General features: G+C 41.5%; 1 protein-coding gene across 1 annotated transcript; it reads left to right on the top strand.

Moving 5' to 3' along the window:
- The first annotated feature begins 1,107 nt into the window (after nt 1-1,107).
- On the top strand, nt 1,108-24,179 carry LOC141139028 (uncharacterized). The gene is made up of 5 exons (XM_073624799.1): nt 1,108-1,356; nt 4,379-4,546; nt 12,662-12,829; nt 18,529-18,675; nt 24,063-24,179. Exons 1-4 carry the CDS (start codon nt 1,152-1,154, stop codon nt 18,666-18,668), a joined length of 681 nt encoding a protein of 226 aa, XP_073480900.1. The 5' UTR covers nt 1,108-1,151; the 3' UTR covers nt 18,669-18,675; nt 24,063-24,179.

The raw sequence follows: 24,179 nt of genomic DNA, 5'->3' as shown, positions 1-24,179 counted from the left end.
AAGGAGCGTACAGCTATGCCCCCCTTAAGAAGCGGTGCTGCGGGCGCGCACCGCGTTCTCCATGACCGCGGGTGCCGCAGACTCAATGTCCACCGGGTGCCCGCAATCGTGTCACGGAGAATGGGGAGATGCTTTTGTAAACGAGGCATTTCTCCGTTCTGCCTTGTGACATGACAGAGATCACTGCTCCCTGTGATCGGGAGCAGTGATCGCTGTCATGTGTTTGAAGCCCCTCCTCCCCACAGTTAGAATCACTCCTTAGGACACACTTAACCCCTTCATTGCCCCCTAGTGGATAACCCCTTCATTGCCAGTGTCATTTACACAGTAATCAGTGCATTTTTATAGCACTGATCGCTATATAAATGCAAATGGTCCCAAAATAGTGTCAAAAGTGTCCGATGTGTCCGCCATAATGTCACAGTCACGATAAAAATTGCAGATCGCCGCCATTACTAATAAAAAAAAAATTATAATAAAAATGCCATAAAACTATCCTCTATTTTGCAATCTTTTTTTTTAACAAAAATATGTAGAAGAATACATATTGGCTTAAACTGAGGAAAAAAATTGTTTTTTTATATATTTTTGGGGAATATTTATTATAGCAAAAAAGTAAAAAATATTGCTTTTTTTTCAAAATTGTTGCTATTTTTTTGTTTATAGCGCAAAAAATTAAAACCACAGAGATGATCAAATACCACCAAAAGAAAGCTCTATTTGTGGGAAAAAAAGGACGTCAATTTTGTTTGGGTACAATGTCGCACGACTGCGCAATTGTCAGTTAAAGCGACACAGTGCCGAATCACAAAAAGTGCTCTGGTCAGGAAGGGGGAAAATCCTTCCGGGGCTGAAGTGGTTAAAGAAAAAACATTGTACTTACTATATTGGATGTCTTGGGAATCCTCTGCCATGTGAGAGGAAAAGTTGTTAGATCAGAACATAATTATAGTTGTATGCTGTCTTTATACATTAGGTAAGAGGGTAGGTGTATATTAAAACTAAAATGTAATTATAGGATGTCACTTCTATGATGAAGCTCTGAATATAATAATATCTTCTTCTCTGACATTCTGCCTCCTCCCTGATCTCCTCCTGTACTGAGTCCTATATAACCCGCCGTGTACATTCCGAATCTCATAGACTCAACCATGTCTCCGTACAACGCCGTCTTCCTCCTCCTCCTGAGCTGTTCAGCCATCTACGCCGATGTTTTCCCCAACAATCCAGGTCCTCCACCCCACCATCAGCCTCCACCAGGCAATTATCCAGTTCCAGGTCCTCCACCCCACCATCAGCCTCCTCCAGGCAATTATCCAGTTCCAGTTCCTCCACCCCACTGGCCCCCTTCTAGAGGTAAGTCACCCATCAAGGGCTGAACACTATGAAAATTGGCAGAACTTGGTGGTCAAACTTTCCTTGTTTGTTTGTTTCTTGTGATTGTTTTATTTGGTGTTCACTTTTAAATCTGATATTAAGGCCTTCTCTTCAGTCTTGCACAGTTGTACCGGTTCCTCTCCTCTACTGAAATGGCTTACTCTGATTTCATGGCACACTGTGAGCCCATACCATTTCCTGGCTGGAGGATGTCTAGCATCCTCTAGGCCAGTGATGGTGAACTTTGGCACCCCAGATGTTTTGGAACTAGATTTCCCGTGATGCTCAACTACACTGCGGAGTGCATGAGCATCATGGCAAATGTAGTTCCAAAACATCTGGGATGCCAAGGTTCACCATCCCTGATCTAGGCCTTTCCTCCCCAGCCTGACCGCCCCTGGCCTTCCTCTTTCTTTCATTGGAATTCAACTGTTTCAATCATGGAGGCTCAGCATCACGTGTGGGCCTCACTTGCCTGGATTGTATAGAAAAGCATAGAGATCCAGTGATGACATCACTAGGTCAAAAATAAGGTATGTAATAAAAAAATATATAAAAATGTGATTATGTTGATGAGGGGGGAACAAGGGCAGGCAAAATATAAGCAATTTAATTGCAAACAATATAAGTACCTGAATTTGACTCAGTGTCAGCCTCTTGCAATCCCTGTATAGCAGAGTTTAAAGGGAGGAAGGAGATGTTCCTCTTTGCAAGGATAGTAGGAGAGGACAGAGTGACAGAGAGCTGAGCTCCACACATTCCAAACACATGTAAACACACACGTGGAACCGTACACGCGGGAGTTGCAGTGCATATCTTGGGTGGAGCGTCTGCTCATAATAGGGAATTATGATTGAGAATTGATTGCTTTGGAGGCCCCCCAACCCCCTGACCACCCCCTTTAAACTGCACAAGTAGCCAGAAAGGGGTTGTAGATATGCCATGGCTGGGATGCCTTTCTTTGCTTATGGGGTGCAGCAAAATTTATACCCCCTTCAACTGCCCGCCGAACATGACCCATTCAAGTAAATAGATCCACGCTTCAATTGCCCTACAGGTCAGTTGTGCAGCTTTGAAGGGTTAAATCAGGCACTGAGGAGGCGACGTGTCATTTTTCCAATCACTTGTCAACCACCCTCTGAAAGCAATCCACCGCAGATCCAACTGTGAAGGGGAAGCTGGAGTTGCACCTTATAATGGTCAAGAAGGGGCTTCCCTACTGCCTTCTGATTGGACAAAGGGCAATGTGAAAAAAGGAAAAATATTCCCACCCTATGATTTGCCACCTTTGAATACCATAGAAGCTTGGTGCACCTGACCCAGAATAGGCGATGGGTAGATATTACGGTTCTTTGTTTCAGATGAAATAGGGACACCGTACTGGAGATAAAAGATTCAGGTGATTTGATTTGTCATTATCTAAAGGTGAAATATTAATGTTAGGAGATGCATTATTTGCAACAAATATTTCACATCCAGTTGCAACAATATCTTCTTATATATTATTTTCATGTGTTGCTTTGTGTTTTTTTTAATTACTTATTATTATTTTTATTATTATTATTATTTAAATTAATTAATTTAAGATTTAATAGTATTATTTTTTTCCATTAGATAAGCTTTAATTTGCTCACCAAGATCAAAAAACAAATATCCTCCCTATTATTTGCTCATGTATTACTTATTTTATTATTTAATTACTATTATTTTAATTTCTTTCTTTTTTTCTTTTTTTTCTTTCTTTCTTTACAACACTATCATTTTTGTTCTTTAGATACGCTTTTAGCTGAATACCAAGGTCTAAATTACAAATATCCTCATTATTATTTGCTCATTTTTTATTTAATTGGGGGTTCCCTCCAAAAGAACTGATGGATACGTTTTGGGTGTGTCCAAGAAAAAAGGCTGGCCAAGAAGTAGATAAAGATAAAAACAGGCGTAACCTCATAGGGAGTGACCTCAAGGGTATGACTAAAGGAATTTCCCTTCTGTAGAGCCAGTGACAATGTTCAAGTGTTTTGGGAAAAAAGGTCATAATGGAGATAAAGATAAGAACAGGGGGAAACCTCATAGGGGGTGACACTGAGGGTATGGAAAAGGTTTGGTTGTCTCAGAGAAAAAGGTCAAGATGTAGATAATCGTAAGAACAAGGGGTGACCTCGAGGATATGACCTATGAAGCTTGCTTCCAGTAGAGTCGGTGGACAAGGTTCAGGTGTCTCAGAGAAATAGGTCAAGAACTAGATAAAGATAAGTACAGGGGGCTACCTCATAGGGGGTGACCTTGTGGGTATGAACAAAGGAGCTTCACTCCAGTAGATCCAGTGGACAAGGTTTGAATGTCTCAGAGAAAAAGGTCAAGAAGTAGATAATGATAAGAACAAAGGTCGATCTCAAGGATATGACCTATGGAGCTTGCTTTCAGTAGAGCCAGTGGACAAGGTTCCGGTGTCTCAGAGAAAAAGGTCAAGAATTACATAAAGATAAGAACAGGGGGCGACCTCATAAGGGATGACCTTGTGGGTATGAAAAAGGAGCTTCCCTCCAGTAGATCCAGTGGACAAGGTTTGGGTGTCTCAGAGAAAAAGGTCAAGAAGTAGATAATGGTAAGAACGAGGATCAATCTCAAGGATTTGACCTATGGAGTTTGCTTACAGTAGAGCCAGTGGACAAGGTTCAGGTGTCTCAGAGAAAAAGGTCAAGAATTAGATAAAGAAAAGAACAGTGGGCAACCTTGAGGATATGACCTATAGAGCATGCCTACAGTAGAGCCACACACTAGGTTTGTGTGTCTCCAAGAAAATGGTCAAAAAATAGATAAAGATAAGAACAGGGGGAAAGAAAAAAGAGGCTGTTTGGGTATGGGAAGGGAGGGGATCTCATCTTGTTTTTCGCAGCTAGAGGGTAAAACTTTTAGTTGTGACCAAATATCATATGCTGAAGGGTGTCCATAATGTCAGTCATGCAGAGAGGTCTCATGTACATCTTGCTTTGTGTTTTAGTGAAGCCTGGAGTCTGCCAACCTCCTTCTCCTGAGTGCAGGTTTATACGGCCGAAAGGACAGTGTAAGGATGATGGGGACTGTGAACGAAATCTGAAGTGCTGCACCACCTACTGTTTTCCCCAGTGTCTCCCACCTATGCCTGAAAGACCTGTGAGGCCTCAACCACGTAAGTACCTTGAAGGGATAACAAATCAAAGCTGGAAATTTTCCATAGGTTACATCCCATTCCCTGGCACCAAAAATTTTCCAGATATCATAAAGACTGATAACATTTATAGTGCTCAAGATATCTTTATCTATAGATGAAAATAGTTGGTGCATATCTGGTGGCTATCCTTACACCTACAATCTTGGCATTATGAACTTGCAAACCCTCTTAGAATGTCTAACTCTATTAGGGGGCCAGTAATGAGCCCTCCATATGTGGAAGATGTGGTCATCCCTTACCCATGCCCTGCCCATAGAAATGCATTATGGCTAAATCTGAACCGACAACAACTGTGTCAATTTAATTGTCCACCATTTCTTAATATGGACTTGATACACCACATTTATTGAGGATTGAGTAACATCTGTGATGCTGGAAAAATGGTGAGTTGGTCTCTGAAAAATTGCAAAAATATTCTTACCGTATTCCTGACAAACTTCTTGTGTAGAATCCTGGCATCTGCTGAGTGGAAGAAGCCCGGGTAGAAGATGTTGGCACCGGTGTGGGAACCTTAGTTATCCCTGTGACAAACACAGAATCAGACCAATGCCCTTTCCACCAACTCCTGCCAAAGGACTGGTCACCTCACACCGCACTGTCACTGATTACACACAATGCCACTCTCAGCCCCACCCGCCACAAAGATTCTCCAGGTCGAGGGACCACAATCTAGGTGCCTGGGTTAAGTTAACTAATGCAAGTAACCCTTTAAACTGCCACCAGATAGCTTTTAGGCCTATTAACCCTTCACAAAAACAGCAATGACAACTATGATTTCCAAATGAACTTCTGTAACACACACTTACACCACAGACAGGTAGATTCAGAGATTCATACTATAGTAGACATGTGCAAAACAAATAAAATGTATTTCATTTCGATTAGTTATCTGCATAAATTTGTTTAGATAAATATGCTTATCTAGTTTCGGAATTTGTTTCGTTTATTAAAATTCGAATTGATTTTAATTTTCCGAATTCCATTCAAATTCAAATCAAATTCCATCGAAAACAAGTTTATTCTATTAGAAATTTGAATTTTGGAAGATGGTTATATTCTTTCTATTTTATTGTATTTTCTATTCTATTCTATTCTATTCCTTTATTTTCTATTCTATTCAAATTCAAATTTATTCTATTCAATTTTTTTCTATTAGAAATTCGAATTTTGGAAGTTGATTATATTGTTATATTCTTTCTATTTTATTCTATTGTTTTTTTCTATTCTATTCTTTTCTATTCTATTCAAATTTATTCTATTTGAAATTTGAATTTCGGTAGATGATTATATCCTATTTTATTCTATTCTATTCTTTTATTTTCTATTCTATTCAGATTCAAATTGATTCTATTCGAATTTTGGGGAATGGCTATAATCTTTCTATTCTATTCTATTTTTTTATTCGATTCCATTCTTTTATTTTCTATTTTATTATATTATTTTCTATTCTATTCAAATTTGAATTTATTCTAATTGAAATTTGAATTTCAGAAGATGTTATATTTTATTCTATCCTATTTTTTTATTTTCTATTCTATTCTTTTATATTCTATTCAAATTTATTCTATTTGAAATTCAAATTTCGGAAGATTTTTATTCTTTTAGTCTTTGATTCTCTATTCTATTCAAATTTTGGGAAATGGTTATATAATTTCTATTCTATTCTATTGTTTTTTTTAATTCTATTCAATTCTTTTTTTCTATTCTATTCTGTTCTATTCTGTTCTATTCTATTCTATTCTAATTAGAATTTAATTTAAAATTAGAATTTCAGAAGAAGGTTATAGTTTTTCTATTTTATTCTATTCTATTATTTTTTCTATTCTATTCTCCAATTATTTTTTCCTATTCTATTTGAATTCAATTTTTTCTATTTGAAATTTGACTTTAAGAACATGATTATATTTTTTCTATTTTATTCTATTCTTTTCTACTCCTTTATTTTCTATTCTTGCTTTGTGCACTGGTCCAAATCATTTGGTGGAGGGGGATTATGGTTTGGGGTTGTTTTTCAGGGGTTGGCCTTGGCCCCTTAGTTCCAGTGAAGGGAATTCTTAAGGCGTCAGCATACCAAGACATTGTGGACAATTTCATGCTCCCAACTTTGTGGGATTAGTTTGGGGATGGCCCCTTCCTGTTCCAACATGACTGTGCACCAGTGTACAAAGCAAGGTCCATAAAGACATGGATGAACGAGTTTGGGGTGGAGGAACTTGACTGGTCTGCACAGTCACAACCTCAACCTGATAGAACACCTTTGGGACCTGAAAGAAGCCCGGGTAGAAGATGTTGGCAATGGTGCGGGACCTCAAACCAATAGAACACCTTTGGGATGAATTAGAGCGGAGACTGCGAGCCAGGCCTTATCGTCCAACATCAGTGCCTCACCTCACATGTGCTTCTGGAAGAATGGTTAAACATTTCCATAGACACACTCCTAAACCTTGTGGACAGCCTTCCCAGAAGAGTTGAAGCTGTTATAGCTGCAAAGGGGGGGCCAACTCAATATTGAACCCTACGGACTAAGACTGGGATGCCATTAAAGTTTGTGTGCGTGTAAAGGCAGGTGTCCCAATACTTTTGGTAATATAGTGTATGGCTATATTCTGGCTGTGCTGTTATTATTTAATGAGTTATGAAATATACAGGGATTGTGAAGTGGAAGAGACAGAAATGTTGATTGCTAGAGGTTTCATCAAAGGTATTTACGATAGGGTGGCCTGGCAGATCTCTGTTTGTTTTCTGGGTTGCTCAAGCTTGTGAACTGGACAGTTTTACGAGGGTACCTAGACTGAATTGTGTATTTGTCAATAGAAAGGGTCCATGTGTCTGATCAATAGGCTGATAAGGGGGTCCTGGTATCAGTTAACAAACTGTGTATTCCCGAAACTGAAGGAAGGAGGGGGGGGGGGGTCAGTAAAAAAAAAGGGGGGTAAGGGGTAGTGTGTATGTGGGGGGGGAGGTATTTAGGGGGCAGGTAGGAGTTAAATGGGAAAGACAGGTAGGGACGCAGCCAGACCTGTCCCCCCTCAAATCATCCAGCACCTCCGTGGCAGAAAAAGCCCCTCAGCCTCAGTCAGATCAGGAGGCATTCCCTCCCATGATTAGGTTGGCCTTGTGGGTAACACTAACACTACCCCCCTGGCATGACGGGGATAAAAGAGGTGAATGGTTTGCCAACATGCACTCAAAATCAGTTGTGCAAGAGTCAGTGGCGGCCCGTCCATACGGGGTGCAGGGGCCGCCACACTCTAATCCATGTGCCCGGCCTCTAATCTACATGTAGGGTACATGAATTAGGGTGGGACGGCCCCTGCACCCCGTATGGACTGGCTGCCACTGACTCTTGCACTACTGATTTGTGAAAATGTTCAAAATTGGGCCCAAAGTGTCAATATTTTGTGTGGCCACCATTATTTTCTAGCACTGCCTTAACCCTCTTGGGCATGGAGTTCACCGGAGCTTCACAGGTTGCCACTGGAGTCCTCTTCCACTCCTCCATGAAGACATCATGAAGCTGGTGGATGTTAGAGACCTTGCGTTCCTCCACCTTCCGTTTGAGGATGCCCCACAGATGCTCAATAGGGTTTAGGTCTGGAGACATGCTTGGCCAGTCCATCACCTTTACCTTCAGCTTCTTTAGCAAGGCAGTGGTCGTCTTGGAGGTGTGTTTGGGGTCGTTATCATGTTGGAATACTGCCCTGTGGCCCAGTCTCCGAAGGGAGGGGATCATGCTCTGCTTCAGTATGTCACAGTACATGTTGGCATTCATGGTTCCCTCAATGAACTGTAGCTCCCCAGTGCCGATAGCACTCATGCAGCCCCAGACCATGACACTTCCACCACCATGCTTGACTGTAGGCAAGACACACTTGTCAAAAAATGTGTTTGTTTTCGTTTCATTTGTATATTTTTTTTTTTCATTATGATTGCAAATCGTAAATTCGTACATTCACACGTTCGTACATTCGCACGTTCGTACATTCGTAAATTCTTACATTCGTACATTCGCACATTCATACATTCGTATATTCGTAAGTTAATAAATTCATACATTCGTAAATTCGTACATTCGTAAATTCCTAAGTTCATAAATTTGTACATTTGTAAATTAGAAAATTCGGAAATTTGTAAATTCGAAATTTGAAAATCCAAAAACCCGAAAATTCAAAAATCTGAAATAGTAACTAACTGTTAAATTATAGGTATTGTAATTTCCTTTCAAATTTGGCTGTTAGTGAATGTAACAAATTAGAATTTATCCGAAGTTACGAATTATCTGAAATAACGAATGCTGCATCTAAACAAATGGAACGGAACAAATTAAAAATAAATAATAATAATAAAAAGTTTTTATTATTATTATTTATTATTATTAATTCATTACATTACATTCGTTTGGATACGGCATTCGGCATTATTTCGTTATTTCGGATCATTCGTAACTTTGGATAAATTTGTATGTGTATGTGTTCACTAACAGCCAAATTTGAATTGAAATTACAATACCTATAATTTAATAATTAGTAATAGTTAAGTTATTATTAGTTATTTATTATTTCAGATTTCCTAATTTACAAAATTACGAATTCACTAACTTACTAATTTATGAATTTACGAATTTGTGAATGTACGCATTTACGAATATTCGGAAAAATTCGTTAAACGGGTTTCCATTAATTCGGATATTTTCGAATGAACGAATTTGTCAAAATTAGTTAAAAAACAAATTCAGAACGAAACAAAATGCACATGTCTACTCCTCACCTGGTTGCTGCCACGCATGCCACCATCTGAACCAAATAAGTTTATCTCATCAGACCACAGGACATGGTTCCAGTAATCCATGTCCTTACTCTGCTTGTCTTCAGCAAACTGTTTGCAGGCTTTCTTGTGCATCATCTTTAGAAAAGGCATCCTTCTGGGATGACAGCCATGCAGACCAATTTGATGCAGTGTGCGGCGTATGGTCTGAGCACTGACAGGCTGACCCCCCCACCTCTTCAACCTCTGCAGCAATGCTGGCAGCACTCATATGTCTATTTTCCAAAGTCAACCTCTGGATATGATGCTGAGCACGTGCATTCAACTTCTTTGGTCGACTATGGCGAGGCCTGTTCTGAGTGGAACCTGTCCTGATAAACCACTGTATAGTCTTGGCCACCGTGCTGCAGCTCAGTTTCAGGGTCTTGGCAATCTTCTTATAGCCTAGGCCATCTTTATATAGAGCAACAATTCTTTGCCATGAGGTGCCATGTTGAACTTCCAGTGATAAGTATGAGAGAGTGAGAGCGATAACACCAAATTTAACACACCTGCTCCCCATTCACACCTGAGACCTTGTAACACTAACAAGTCACATGACACCGGGGAGAGAAAATGGCTAATTGGGCCCAATTTGGACATTTTCACTTAGGGGTGTACTCACTTTTGTTGCCAGCTGTTTAGACATTAATAGCTGTGTGTTGAGTTGTTTTGAGGGGACAGCAAATTAAATTAAGTAACTGTTCAAACTGGACAAAAACCTCTTTTCTTTATATTTTATTTGGCTACACCATTTTTTCAATAAATTGAAAAAAAAAAAAATTGGCAATACAATATTACCAGGAGATGGCAATGGTGTTTCAAGAAAAAGCAAATTATTTTTATAATTTTTATATTTGTAATGCAGCTTTCAGAGAAAATGCTTGTCCGAACTTTTGGCTTTTAAACTTTTTGTGTGAATTCTGCTGAGTTATCACACCAGAAAATATTTTTTTCAATTCTTAATGGATCTCCATACCTCCTGTTCCCCATTATGCCTTGTTTCCACTGAGCGGATCGGTAGGGTACGCTATTTTGAGTGTTTCCATTATGAAAGCGGCCTATACAACCGAACCGCACCATTCCCACTCTATGATTTGCCACCTTTGAATACCATAGAAGCTTGGTGCACCTGACCCAGAATAGGCGATGGGTAGATATTACGGTTCTTTGTTTCAGATGAAATAGGGACACCATACTGGAGATAAAAGATTCAGGTGATTTGATTTGTCATTATCTAAAGGTGAAATATTAATGTTAGGAGATGCATTATTTGCAACAAATATTTCACATCCAGTTGCAACAATATCTTCTTATATATTATTTTCATGTGTTGCTTTGTGTTTTTTTTAATTACTTATTATTATTTTTATTATTATTATTATTTAAATTAATTAATTTAAGATTTAATAGTATTATTTTTTTTTCATTAGATAAGCTTTAATTTGCTCACCAAGATCAAAAAACAAATATCCTCCCTATTATTTGCTCATGTATTACTTATTTTATTATTTAATTACTATTATTTTAATTTCTTTCTTTTTTTCTTTTTTTTCTTTCTTTCTTTACAACACTATCATTTTTGTTCTTTAGATACGCTTTTAGCTGAATACCAAGGTCTAAATTACAAATATCCTCATTATTATTTGCTCATTTTTTATTTAATTTATTATTATTTTTATTATTATTATTATTATTATTATTATTATTATCATTATGTAATTATTTCTTTCTTTCTTTTTAAGATTTATTTATTTAATTTAAGATAAATTTGTGTTCTTTAGGTACACTTTTAGTTGAATACCAAGGTCTAAAACATATGGCATATCTTCCTTATAGAGCCCTGATACTTGAACAAAGGGGATTAGACCCTTTAGCAGCAAAGACTGGGAGCAATTCCACGACAGGGGTATGATGCATCTCTCAACATATAGTCAAGGTGTAAGATCTGGGCTGGGTGCCCTCATAGGGGGCAACCTCAATGGTATGACCAATGGAGCTTTCCTCCAGTAAAGTCAGGGTCGAGGTTCGGGAGTCTCCAAGAAAAAAGGCAAAAATGTAGATGAAGATAGAAACAGAGGGCAACCTTATAAGGGGTTACCTTGAAGGTATGACCAATGGGGGTTCCCTCCAAAAGAACTGATGGATACGTTTTGGGTGTGTCCAAGAAAAAAGGCTGGCCAAGAAGTAGATAAAGATAAAAACAGGCGTAACCTCATAGGGAGTGACCTCAAGGGTATGACTAAAGGAATTTCCCTTCTGTAGAGCCAGTGACAATGTTCAAGTGTTTTGGGAAAAAAGGTCATAATGGAGATAAAGATAAGAACAGGGGGAAACCTCATAGGGGGTGACACTGAGGGTATGGAAAAGGTTTGGTTGTCTCAGAGAAAAAGGTCAAGATGTAGATAATCGTAAGAACAAGGGGTGACCTCGAGGATATGACCTATGAAGCTTGCTTCCAGTAGAGTCGGTGGACAAGGTTCAGGTGTCTCAGAGAAATAGGTCAAGAACTAGATAAAGATAAGTACAGGGGGCTACCTCATAGGGGGTGACCTTGTGGGTATGAACAAAGGAGCTTCACTCCAGTAGATCCAGTGGACAAGGTTTGAATGTCTCAGAGAAAAAGGTCAAGAAGTAGATAATGATAAGAACAAAGGTCGATCTCAAGGATATGACCTATGGAGCTTGCTTTCAGTAGAGCCAGTGGACAAGGTTCCGGTGTCTCAGAGAAAAAGGTCAAGAATTACATAAAGATAAGAACAGGGGGCAACCTCATAGGGGATGACCTTGTGGGTATGAAAAAGGAGCTTCCCTCCAGTAGATCCAGTGGACAAGGTTTGGGTGTCTCAGAGAAAAAGGTCAAGAAGTAGATAATGGTAAGAACGAGGATCAATCTCAAGGATTTGACCTATGGAGTTTGCTTACAGTAGAGCCAGTGGACAAGGTTCAGGTGTCTCAGAGAAAAAGGTCAAGAATTAGATAAAGAAAAGAACAGTGGGCAACCTTGAGGATATGACCTATAGAGCATGCCTACAGTAGAGCCACACACTAGGTTTGTGTGTCTCCAAGAAAATGGTCAAAAAATAGATAAAGATAAGAACAGGGGGAAAGAAAAAAAGAGGCTGTTTGGGTATGGGAAGGGAGGGGGTCTCATCTTGTTTTTCGCAGCTAGAGGGTAAAACTTTTAGTTGTGACCAAATATATGCTGAAAGGTGTCCATAATGTCAGTCATGCAGAGAGGTCTCATGTACATCTTGCTTTGTGTTTTAGTGAAGCCTGGAGTCTGCCAACCTCCTTCTCCTGAGTGCAGGTTTATACGGCCGAAAGGACAGTGTAAGGATGATGGGGACTGTGAACGAAATCTGAAGTGCTGCACCACCTACTGTTTTCCCCAGTGTCTTCCACCTATGCCTGAAAGACCTGGGAGGCCTCAACCACGTAAGTACCTTGAAGGGATAACAAATCAAAGCTGGAAATTTTCCATAGGTCACATCCCATTCCCTGGCACCAAAAATTTTCCAGATATCATAAAGACTGATAACATTTATAGTGTTCAAGATACCTTTATCTACAGATGAAAATAGTTGGTGCAGATCTGGTGGCTATCCTTACACCTACAATCTTGGCATTGTGAACTTGCAAACCCTCTTAGAATGTCTAACTCTATTAGGGGGCCAGTAATGAGCCCTCCATATGTTGAAGATGTGGTCATCCCTTACCCATGCCCTGCCCATAGAAATGCATTATGGCTAAATCTGAACCGACAACAACGGTGTCAATTTAATTGTCCACCATTTCTTAATATGCTTTTTTTGGACTTGATACACCACATTTATTGAGGATTGAGTAACATCAGTAATGCTGGAAAAATGGTGAGTTGGTCTCTGAAAAATTGCAAAAATATTCTTACCGTATTCCTGACAAACTTCTTGTGTAGAATCCTGGCATCTGCTGAGTGGAAGAAGCCCGGGTAGAAGATGTTGGCACCGGTGTGGGAACCTTAGTTATCCCTGTGACAAACACGGTATCAGACCAATGCCCTTTCCACCAACTCCTGCCAAAGGACTGGTCACCTCACACCGCACTGTCACTGATTATGCACAATGCCACTCTCAGCCCCACCCGCCACAAAGATTTTCCAGGTCGCAGGACCACAATCTAGGTGCCTGAGTTAAGTTAACTAATGCAAGTAACCCTTTAAACTGCCACCAGATAGCTTTTAGGCCTATCAACCCTTCACAACAACAGCAATGACAACTATGATTTCTGAATAAACTTCTGTAACACACACTTACACCACAGACAGGTAGATTCAGAGATTCATACTATAGTAGACATGTGCAGAACAAATAAAATGTATTTAATTTCGATTAGTTATTTGCATACATTTGTTTAGATAAATATGCTTATCTAGTTTCGGAATTTGTTTAGTTTATTCAAATTCGAATTGATGTTAATTTTCCGAATACCATTCAAATTCGAATCAAATTCCATTCAAAAACAAGTTTATTCTATTAGAAATTTGAATTTTGGAAGATGGTTATATTCTTTCTATTTCATTGTTTTTTCTATTCTATTCTATTCTTTTCTATTCTATTCTTTTCTATTCTATTCAAATTTATTCTATTTGAAATTTGAATTTCGGAAGATGATTATATCCTATGTTATTCTATTCTTTTATTTTCTATTCTATTCAGATTCAAATTGATTCTATTCAAATTTTGGGAAATGGCTATAATCTTTCTATTCTATTCTATTTTTGTATTCTATTCCATTCTTTTATTTTATATTTTATTATATTATTTTATATTCTATTCAAATTTGAATTTATTCTAATTGAAATTCGAATTTCAGAAGACGGTTATATTTTATTCTATTCTATTTTTTTATTTTCTATTCTTTTATATTCTATTCAAATTTATTCTATTTGAAATTCAAATTTCGGAAGATTTCTATTCTTTTAGTCTTTGATTTTCTATTCTATTTAAATTTTGGGAAATGGTTATATAATTTCTATTCTATTCTGTTTTTTTTAATTCTATTCAATTCTTATTTTTCTATTCTATTCTATTCTATTCTATTCTATTCTATTCTATTCCAATTAGAATTTAATTTCAAATTAGAATTTCAGAAGAAGGTTATAGTTTTTCTATTTTATTCTATTCTATTGTTTTTTCTATTCTATTCTCCAATTATTTTTTCCTATTCTATTTGAATTCAATTTTTTCTATTTGAAATTTGACTTTAAGAACATGATTACATTTTTTCTATTTTATTCTATTCTTTTCTACTCCTTTATTTTCTATCCTTGCTTTGTGCACTGGTCCAAATCATTTGGTGGAGGGGGGATTATGGTGTGGGGTTGTTTTTCAGGGGTTGGGCTTGGCCCCTTAGTTCCAGTGAAGGGAATTCTTAAGGCGTTAGCATACCAAGACATTGTGGACAATTTCATGCTCCCAACTTTGTGGGAACAGTTTGGGGATGGCCCCTTCCTGTTCCAACATGACTGTGCATCAGTGCACAAAGCAAGGTCCATAAAGACATAGATGAGCGAGTTTGGGGTGGAGGAACTTGACTGGTCTGCACAGTCACGACCTCAACCTGATAGAACACCTTTGGGACCTGAAAGAAGCCTGGGTAGAAGATGTTGGCAATGGTGTGGGACCTCAAACCAATAGAACACCTTTGGGATGAATTAGAGCGGAGACTGCGAGCCAGGCCTTATCAGTGCCTGACCTCACAAATGTGCTTCTGGAAGAATCGTTAAACATTTCCATAGACACACTCCTAAACCTTGTGGACAGCCTTCCCAGAAGAGTTGAAGCTGTTATAGCTGCAAAGGGTGGGCCAACTCAATATTGAACCCTACGGACTAAGACTGGTATGCCATTAAAATTTGTGTGCTTGTAAAGACAGGTGTCCCAATACTTTTGGTAATATAGTGTATGGCTATATTCTGGTTGTGCTGTTATTATTTAATGAGTTATGAAATATACAGGGATTGTGAAGTGGAAGAGACAGAATTGTTGATTGCTAGAGGTTTCAACGAAGGTATTTATGATAGGGTGGCCTGGCAGATCTCTGTTTGTTTTCTGGTTTGCTCAAGCTCGTGAACTGGACAGTTTTACGAGGGTACCTAGACTGAATTGTGTATTGGTCAATAGAAAGGGTCCATGTGTCTGATCAATAGGCTGATAAGGGGGTCCTGGTATCAGTTAACAATTTGTGTATTCTCGGAACTGAAAGAAGGAGAGGGGGAGGAGGTCAGTAAAAAAAAGGGGGGGTAAGGGGTAGTGTGGGGGGGTGGTATTTAGGGGGCAGGTAAATGGGAAAGACAGGTAGGGATGCAGCCAGACCTGTCCCCCCTCCAATCATCCAGCACCTCTGCGGCAGAAAAAGCTCCTCAGCCTCAGTCAGATCAGGAGGCATTCCCTCCCACGACTAGGTTGGCCTCGTGGGTAACACTAACACTCCCCCCCGGCATGACGGGGATAAAAGAGATGAATGGTTTGCCAATATGCACTCAAAATCAGTTGTGCAAGAGTCAGTGGCGGCCCGTCCATACGGGGTGCAGGGACCGCCCCACTCTAATCCATGTGCCCGGCCTCTAATCTACATGTAGGGTACATGAATTAGGGTGGGGCGGCCCCTGCACCCCATATGGACTGGCTGCCACTGACTCTTGCACTAATTTGTGAAAATGTTCAAAATTGGGCCCAAAGTGTCAATATTTTGTGTGGCCACCATTATTTTCTAGCACTGCCTTAACCCTCATGGGCATGGAGTTCACAGGTTGCCACTGGAGTCCTCTTCCACTCCTCCATGAAGACATCATGAAGCTGGTGGATGTTAGAGACCTTGCGTTCCTCCACCTTCTGTTTGAGGATGCCCCACAGATGCTCAATAGGGTTTAGGTCTGGAGACATGCTTGGCCAGTCCATCACCTTTACCCCCAGCTTCTTTGGCAAGGCAGTGGTTGTCTTGGAGATGTGTTTGGGGTCGTTATCATGTTGGAATACTGCCCTGCGGCCCAGTCTCTGAAGGGAGGAGATCATGCTCTGCTTCAGTATGTCACAGTACATGTTGGCATTCATGGTTCCCTCAATGAACTGTAGCTCCCCAGTGCCGGCAGCACTCATGCAGCCCCAGACCATGACACTCCCACCACCATGCTTGACTGTAGGCAAGACACACTTGTCAAAATATTTGTTTGTTTTCGTTTTTGTTTCATTTGTATATTTTTTTTTTTCGTTATGATTGCAAATCGTAAATTCATACATTTGTAAATTCGTAAATTCGTACATTCGCACATTCATACATTTGTATATTCGTAAGTTAATAAATTCATACATTCGTAAATTCGTACATTCGTAAATTCGTACATTCGCACATTTGCACATTTGCACATTCATACATTCGTATATTCGTAAGTTCATAAATTCATACATTCGTAAATTTCGTAAGTTCATAAATTCGTACATTTGTAAATTAGAAAATTCGGAAATTTGTAAATTCTAAATTTGAAAATCCAAAAACCCGAAAATTCAAAAATCAGATATAGTAACTAACTATTAAATTATAGGTATTGTAATTTCCTTTCAAATTTGTCTGTTAGTAAATGTAACAAATTCGAATTTATCCAAAGTTACGAATTATCTGAAATATTTGATCTTATCTGAAATTATCTGAAATAACGAATGCTAAAAAATGCTCTAAACAAATGAAACAGAACAAATTAATAATAAATAATAATAATAAAAAGTTTTTATTATCATTATTTATTATTATTAATTCATTACATTCCATTCGTTTGAAAACGGCATTCGGCATTATTTCGTTATTTCGGATCATTCGTAACTTTGATTAAATTTGTATGTGTTCACTAACAGCCAAATTTGAATTGAAATTACAATACCTATAATTTAATAATTAGTAATAGTTAAGTTATTATTAGTTAATTATTATTTCAGATTTCCTAATTTACAAAATTACAAATTCACTAACTTACTAATTTATGAATTTACGAATTTGCAAATGTACGCATTTACGAATGTACGAATTTTCGAATATTCGAATTTACGAATATTCGGTAAAATTTGTTAAACGGGTTTTCATTAATTCGGATATTTTCAAATGAACGAATTTGTCAAAATTAGTTAAAAAACAAATTCGGAACAAAACGAATTGCACATGTCTACTCCTCACCTGGTTGCTGCCACACATGCCACCATCTGAACCAAATAAGTTTATCTTGGTCTCATCAGACCACAGGACATGGTTCCAGTAATCCATGTCCTTAGTCTGCTTGTCTTCATCAAACTGTTTGTGGGCTTTCTTGTGCATCATCTTTATAAGAGGCTTCCTTCTGGGATGACAACCATGCAGACCAATTTGATGCAGTGTGAGGCATATGGTCTGAGCACTGACAGGCTGATCCCCACCCCTTCAACCTCTGCAGCAATGCTGGCAGGACTCATATGTCTATTTCCCAAAGACAACCTCTGGATATGACGCTGAGCATGTGCACTCAACTTCTTTGGTCGACCATGGCGAGGCCTGTTCTGAGTGGAACCTGTCCTGATAAACCGCTGTATGGTCTTGGCCACCGTACTGCAGCTCAGTTTCAGGGTCTTGGCAATCTTCTTATAGCCTAGGCCATCTTTATATAGAGCAACAATTCTTTTTTTCAGATCCTCAGAGAGTTCTTTGCCATGAGGTGCCATGTTGAACTTCCAGTGATAAGTATGAGAGAGTGAGAGCGATAACACCAAATTTAACACACCTGCTCCCCATTCACACCTGAGACCTTGTAACACTAACAAGTCACATGACACCGGGGAGAGAAAATGGCTAATTGGGCCCAATTTGGACATTTTCACTTAGGGGTGTACTCACTTTTGTTGCCAGCTGTTTAGACATTAATAGCTGTGTGTTGAGTTATTTTGAGGGGACAGCAAATTAAATTAAGTAACTGTTCAAACAAAAAGCTCTTTTCTTTACATTTTATTTGGTTACACCATTTTTTCAATAAATTGTTAAAAAAAAAAAAAAATGGGCAATACAATATTACCAGGAGATGGCCATGGTGTTTCAAGAAAAAGCAAATTATTTTTATAATTTTTATATTTGCGTTGCAGCTTTCAGAGAAAATGGTTGTCCGAGGGTTACCAATGATCGATGCCATACCCCATGGCTTGAATCTGAATGCAAGACTGACCGTGACTGCAAAAGGAATGAAAAATGCTGCCAAACCCCCTGCAATAAAGTCTGCTTATAAGTCTAAGGTAACACTCAACTCAAGAGCACAGTAAAGATATAGGATCTGAACTTTTGGCTTCTAAACTTTTTGTGTGAATTCTGCTGAGTTATCACACCAGAAAATATTTTTTCAATTCCTAATGGATCTCCATGCCTCCTGTTCCCTATTATGCCTTGTTTCCACTGAGCTGATCGATTCGGTTTGGTTTGGTACGCTATTTTGAGTGTTTCCATTATGAAAGCGTTCCATACAACCGAACCGCACCATTCTAGGTCCTGCTTCAGATGTGGGGCCATAGAAAATGGTACGGTTCGGTTAGGGCGGAGCTACGATACATTTCACTGATTGAGGGAAGTGTGACGCCATGCTAGGCATTTTTTCTAAACCCACGGATGGCCCCTGGCGGTCTGACTTGCAGTGGAAACGCTCACCTGAATAGGCCAAACCATTCTAGGCCTTCCAAACTGTACTGACCCGAACCGATCCGCTCAGTGGAAACGAGGCATTAGACTGTTCTCTATTAGATGATAGGCTCTCATATACAAGACCCTCATATCTCCGGTTCCCTATTAGATGACAGGCTCTAATGTACAGGACCCTCATATCTCCTGTTCCCTGTTAGATGATAGGCTCTAATGTACAGGATACTCATCCCACCTGTTCCCAATTATATGATAGGCTCTAATATACAGGACCCTCATATCTCCTGTTCCCTATTAGATGATAGGCTCTAATGTACAGGACCCTCATATCTACTGTTCCCTATTAGATGATATGCTCTTATGTACAAGACCCTCATAACTCCTGTTCTCTATTAGATGCAGTGGTGTATTTTGGTTTTGTGCTGCCCTAGGCAAGACTAAATTCGCCCCCCCCCCCCATGTAAATTTGCCCTACCCCTTCCTGTTTAATGGATGTGACTCCTTCCAAAATTGAAGGACTATAAGTTCTAGTATGAACCCCTGAGCTCTCACGGGTTCATGCTCAGACCTGTAGTCATTCACTAGTTTTGGGGGGGTCATATCCTCAGCTCTGCAATCCTTCACTTTTGGGGTCACATCCCTAGATCTCACAGGTTCATTCTGGAACCTGTAGTCCTTCACTAGTTTGGGGGGCATGTTGCATCCTGAGCTCTGAGGGGCTCATGCTGGGGGGGGTCACATCCCCCAAAAGTGAAGAACTACAAGTTCCGACATAAGCTCCTTAGATCTAAGGATGTGTCTCCCTCCAAAATTGAAGGACTACAAGTCCCGGCATGAACCCCTAAGAACTAGGGTGTAACCCTTTAGATCTCACTGGTTCACACTGGAACCTGTAGTCCTTCATTAGGAGGATGGAATCAGTGGCAGTGGTGGTGGTGCTTGGGGGGTTGGATTCAGTGTCAGTGTTGGGTTCAGTATCATTGCTTGGGGGGGTGGGTTCAGTGTCAGTGTTGGGGGGGGGGTCAGTGTCAGTGATTGGGGGGGATGGGTTCAGTAACTCTCATTTGCTGTCACCTGTCAGTCAGTGTCCAATTGATTCCCCCTGCCTGCATGCAAAAGAGGGGTGGAGAGAGAGGGGGGTTGAAAGGGGGTTATGGAAGGTGAGGGAGAGAGGGGGGTGTGAGAGAGAGGGTGTGTGGGGGTAGGAGAGAGAGAGGGGGGGTGTGAGGGGGAGTGGGAAAGGAGGGTGGGAGAGAGGGGTGGGTGTAAGAGAGGGGGAGAGGGAGAGGGGGGTGGGAGAGAGAGAGAGGGGTGGGTGTAAGAGAGGTGGGAGAGAGAGGGGGTAGGTCTAAGAGAGGAGACAGAGGGAGAGGGGTGGGTGTAAGAGAGGTGGGAGAGAGAGAGGAGTGGGAGGGAGAGGGGGGTGTGGGTGTGTGTGGGTGGGAGAGAGAGAGAGGTGGGTGTGTGGGGGTGGGAGAGAGAGAGAGGGAGGTGGATGTGTGGGGTGGGAGAGAGAGAGGGGTGGGTGTGTGGGGGTGGGAGAGAGAGAGAGGGAGGTGGGTGAGTGGGGTTGGGAGAGAGAGAGGGGTGGGTGTGTGGAGGTGAGAGAGAGAGAGGGGGGGTGAGTGGGGGTGGAAGAGAGAGGAGGTGGGTGTGTGGGGGTGGGAGAGAAAAGGAGGGGTGGGGGAGAGAGAGAGAAGGGTGGGTGTAAGGGGGGGGTGGAAGAGAGAGAGGGGTGGGTGTAAGAGAGAAGGGAGAGAGGTGTGGGAGAGAGGGAGGAGTGGGTGAGGGGGTGGGAGAGAGAGACCCGGTAGCCCTGCCTGCAGTCCCTATTGTCCCCCCCGTGACTATCCCAGGCAGCCCCTGTCTGTGTTGGAAGGTGTGTGATGCACCTACCTCACACCCATCCTCAGTCAGCTTGTCTTCCTGTTGCAGGACAGTCACAGCTGGGAGAGGAGTTGGAGAAGGAGTGCAGGCTCTGCCACTCTGGGAGGCGCTGGGGATGCTGCTCAAGTCAGGGTGGCGGTGAGGCTCTTGGTTATGGCAAGCTGTGAGCCTCTTGCCAGCTGCCGGGGCCTTCCTCTTGCTATTTGAAAATGCCACTGCCCTGCACCCCATCGCCTCTGGACCAACAGCGGACTCTCCAGGACCATGACAAAGGGGCGGGGCTCAGCTCAAGGGGCCGGGCAGCTGCTTTGAGCCCCTCCGCGCTGGAGGAGGAGGAAGTTAAGTTCTCCTCTGCTTTGAATGCTGGGCAGGGAGGGAGTCAGGGCTGTGACATCACTGGTTGCTAGAAGCCAGGTGGCTCTAGCAACCAGTGGCCAGGAGTCAGGTGGAGGCGGAGCCGAGCCAGCACTACCACGGCTCAGTCCGCCCCTGTCCCCTGGTTTCCGGACTGCTCCCAGTGTCACTTTTATTCCGTGCGTGAGTCGGGACTCTGGAGGACAGGTCGGGGAGGAGGCTTTTTTTTCCCCAGGGGGTGGGCTTTTTTACCACCCCCTCCCGCAGAGTGCCACCCTAGGCCTGGACCTTGTTGGTCTAGGCCAAGCGTGGGCACTGATTAGATGATAGGCTCTAATGTACAGGACCCTCATACCTCCTATTCTCTGTTAGATGATAGGCTCTAATGTACAGGACCCCCATACCTCCTGTTCTCTATTAGATGATAGGCTCTAATGTACAGGACCCTCATACCTCCTGTTCTCTATTAGATGATAGGCTCTAATGTACAGGACCCTCCAATCTCCTGTTCTCTATTAGATGATAGGCTCTAATGTACAGAATCCTTGTACCGTCTGTTCTCTTTTAGATCATATGCTTTAATGTACAGGACACTCATATCTCTTGTTCCCCATTAGATGATAGGCTCTAATGTACAGGACCCTCATATCTCCTGTTCTCTATTAGATGATAGGCTAATGTACAGAATCCTTGTACCTCCTGTTCTCTTTTAGATGATAGGTTCTAATGTACAGGACACTCATATCTCTTGTTCCCCATTAGATGATAGGCTCCAATGTACAGGGCCCTAATACCTTCTGTTTCCTATTAGATGATAGGCTCTAATGTACAGGAGCCTAATGCCTTCTATTTCCTATTAGATAATAGGCTTTAATGTAGAGGAACCTCATACCTCCTATTCCCTATTAGATAAAAGGGTCTAGTGTACAGTGTATAAGCTCTATAATGTATAGGACCCCCATACCTCCTGTTCCCTACTGCATATAATCTCATAGACACACAGGCTGTCATCAGCATTTAAAGGTTATCTAAGCCAAGTGATATTACTTAAAGAGTCAGTGCAAGCGTCCACTCACAGTCTCTTTAGACTTCAACACCCAGCTTATTTATTTTATATTTACTATCTGTAAGGGTGCACAGTTGCAGAGTAGTTCTTCTGGCCAAGGGGTTCAGATTACATGATCATGATTGGATTGCAGATCTCAACTTGATCCTTTGGAGATCAAAGTATATTCTCAACCTACCAAGCCTGTCCCTGAGTTGAGGGAGGCTTGCAATTGCATCTTACCTAATTGGCACAGGCAGGATCTGACCTATCCAAAGCTTTAAATTCTCTCTGTGCCAGATTCTGAGATATAAAAAAGATTGTATTGGCATAACCAGTACCAATGCAACCAACCCAACTGGAGTCCATTTTTTTTCTCCAACTGGGCTTATGCAGAATATTTTATCTGTGCACTGCATAGTATGGGAGTTATTTGATATAGATTTTTCAGAGTTTACTAGGATTGGAATACTTTCTCTCTTCTCAAAAACCAAGGGAGATGTGATGCCATGTGGTGGCCTTAGATATAGTGCAAGGGTATTCAATTAAAATTCAGGTCTGATCAGTAAAGATTTCTTCCAGCAGAGGTCCAAATTCAGGTCCTTCACATCACAGCCCCCCTCTCCTCTTATATCACAATTCCGTTCTTACATCGCTCATGTTCTGAACCCCCCCTTCACATCACCTCCCCCCACATCAGTGTCCAATGCCCCTCTCACATGATCTCGCCCCCCCCCCCACAGCAGTGTCCTCTGTCCCTCTCACATCAACCCCCACAAACATCACCTCCCCCCCACAGTGGTGTCTTCTGCCCCTCTCACATCAACCCCTACAAACATCACCCCCCCACAGTGGTGTCCTCTGCCCCTCTGACATCAACCTCCACAAACATCACCTTCCCCCCACAGTGGTGTCCTCTGCCCCTCTCACATCAACCACCATAAACATCACCTTCCCCCCACAGTGGTGTCCTCGGCCCCTCTCACATCAACCCCCACAAACATCACCTTCCCCCCCACAGTGGTGTCATCTGCCCCTCTCACATCAACTCCCACAAACATCACCTTCCCCCCACAGCAGTGTCCTCTGTCCCTCTCACATCAACCCCCACAAACATCACCTTCCCCCCACAGCAGTGTCCTCTGCCCCCTCACATCAACCCCCACAAACATCAGCTACCCCCCCCCCCCCACAGTGGTGTCTTCTGCCCCTCTCACATCAACCCCCACAAACATCCCCCCCCCACAGTGGTGTCCTCTGCCCCTCTCACATCAACCCCCACAAACATCACCTTCCCCCCACAGTAGTGTCCTCTGCCTCTCACATTAACCCCCACAAACATCACCTTCCCCCCACAGTGGTGTCTTCCGCCCCTCTCACATTAACCCCCACAAACATCACCTTCCCCCCACAGTGGTGTCTTTTGCCCCTCTCACATTAACCCCCACAAACATCACTTTCCCCCCACAGTGGTGTCTTCCGCCCCCTCACATCAACCCCCACAAACATCACTCCCCCCCACAGTGGTGTACCTGATAGATATACAGAGCAGAAAGCGGAAGGCGGGACAGATCGAAAGCGAGAGCCACAGTAGGGCTGCATGGTGGGCCAGAGCTGCCGAAGTTAACTTTGCATATTAACAAGCTACCCACTTGTAAATATTAAACGTTTCCATCTACTTATCATCTATTTCTGTTTTTCCAGGTTTGGCTGCAGACCAATACGGGAAGATTTGGTTGCTCCAGATAATTCCCAGCTAATTGTATAACATGAAATTTGGGTGTCTCATGTATAGTTCATCATTAAAATACATGATGAATA

This window comes from Aquarana catesbeiana, linkage group LG04 (genome assembly GCF_042186555.1).
Source record: "Aquarana catesbeiana isolate 2022-GZ linkage group LG04, ASM4218655v1, whole genome shotgun sequence".
Classification (NCBI taxonomy): Eukaryota; Metazoa; Chordata; class Amphibia; order Anura; family Ranidae; genus Aquarana; species Aquarana catesbeiana.
This window is presented reverse-complemented; position numbering and strand designations above follow the sequence as displayed.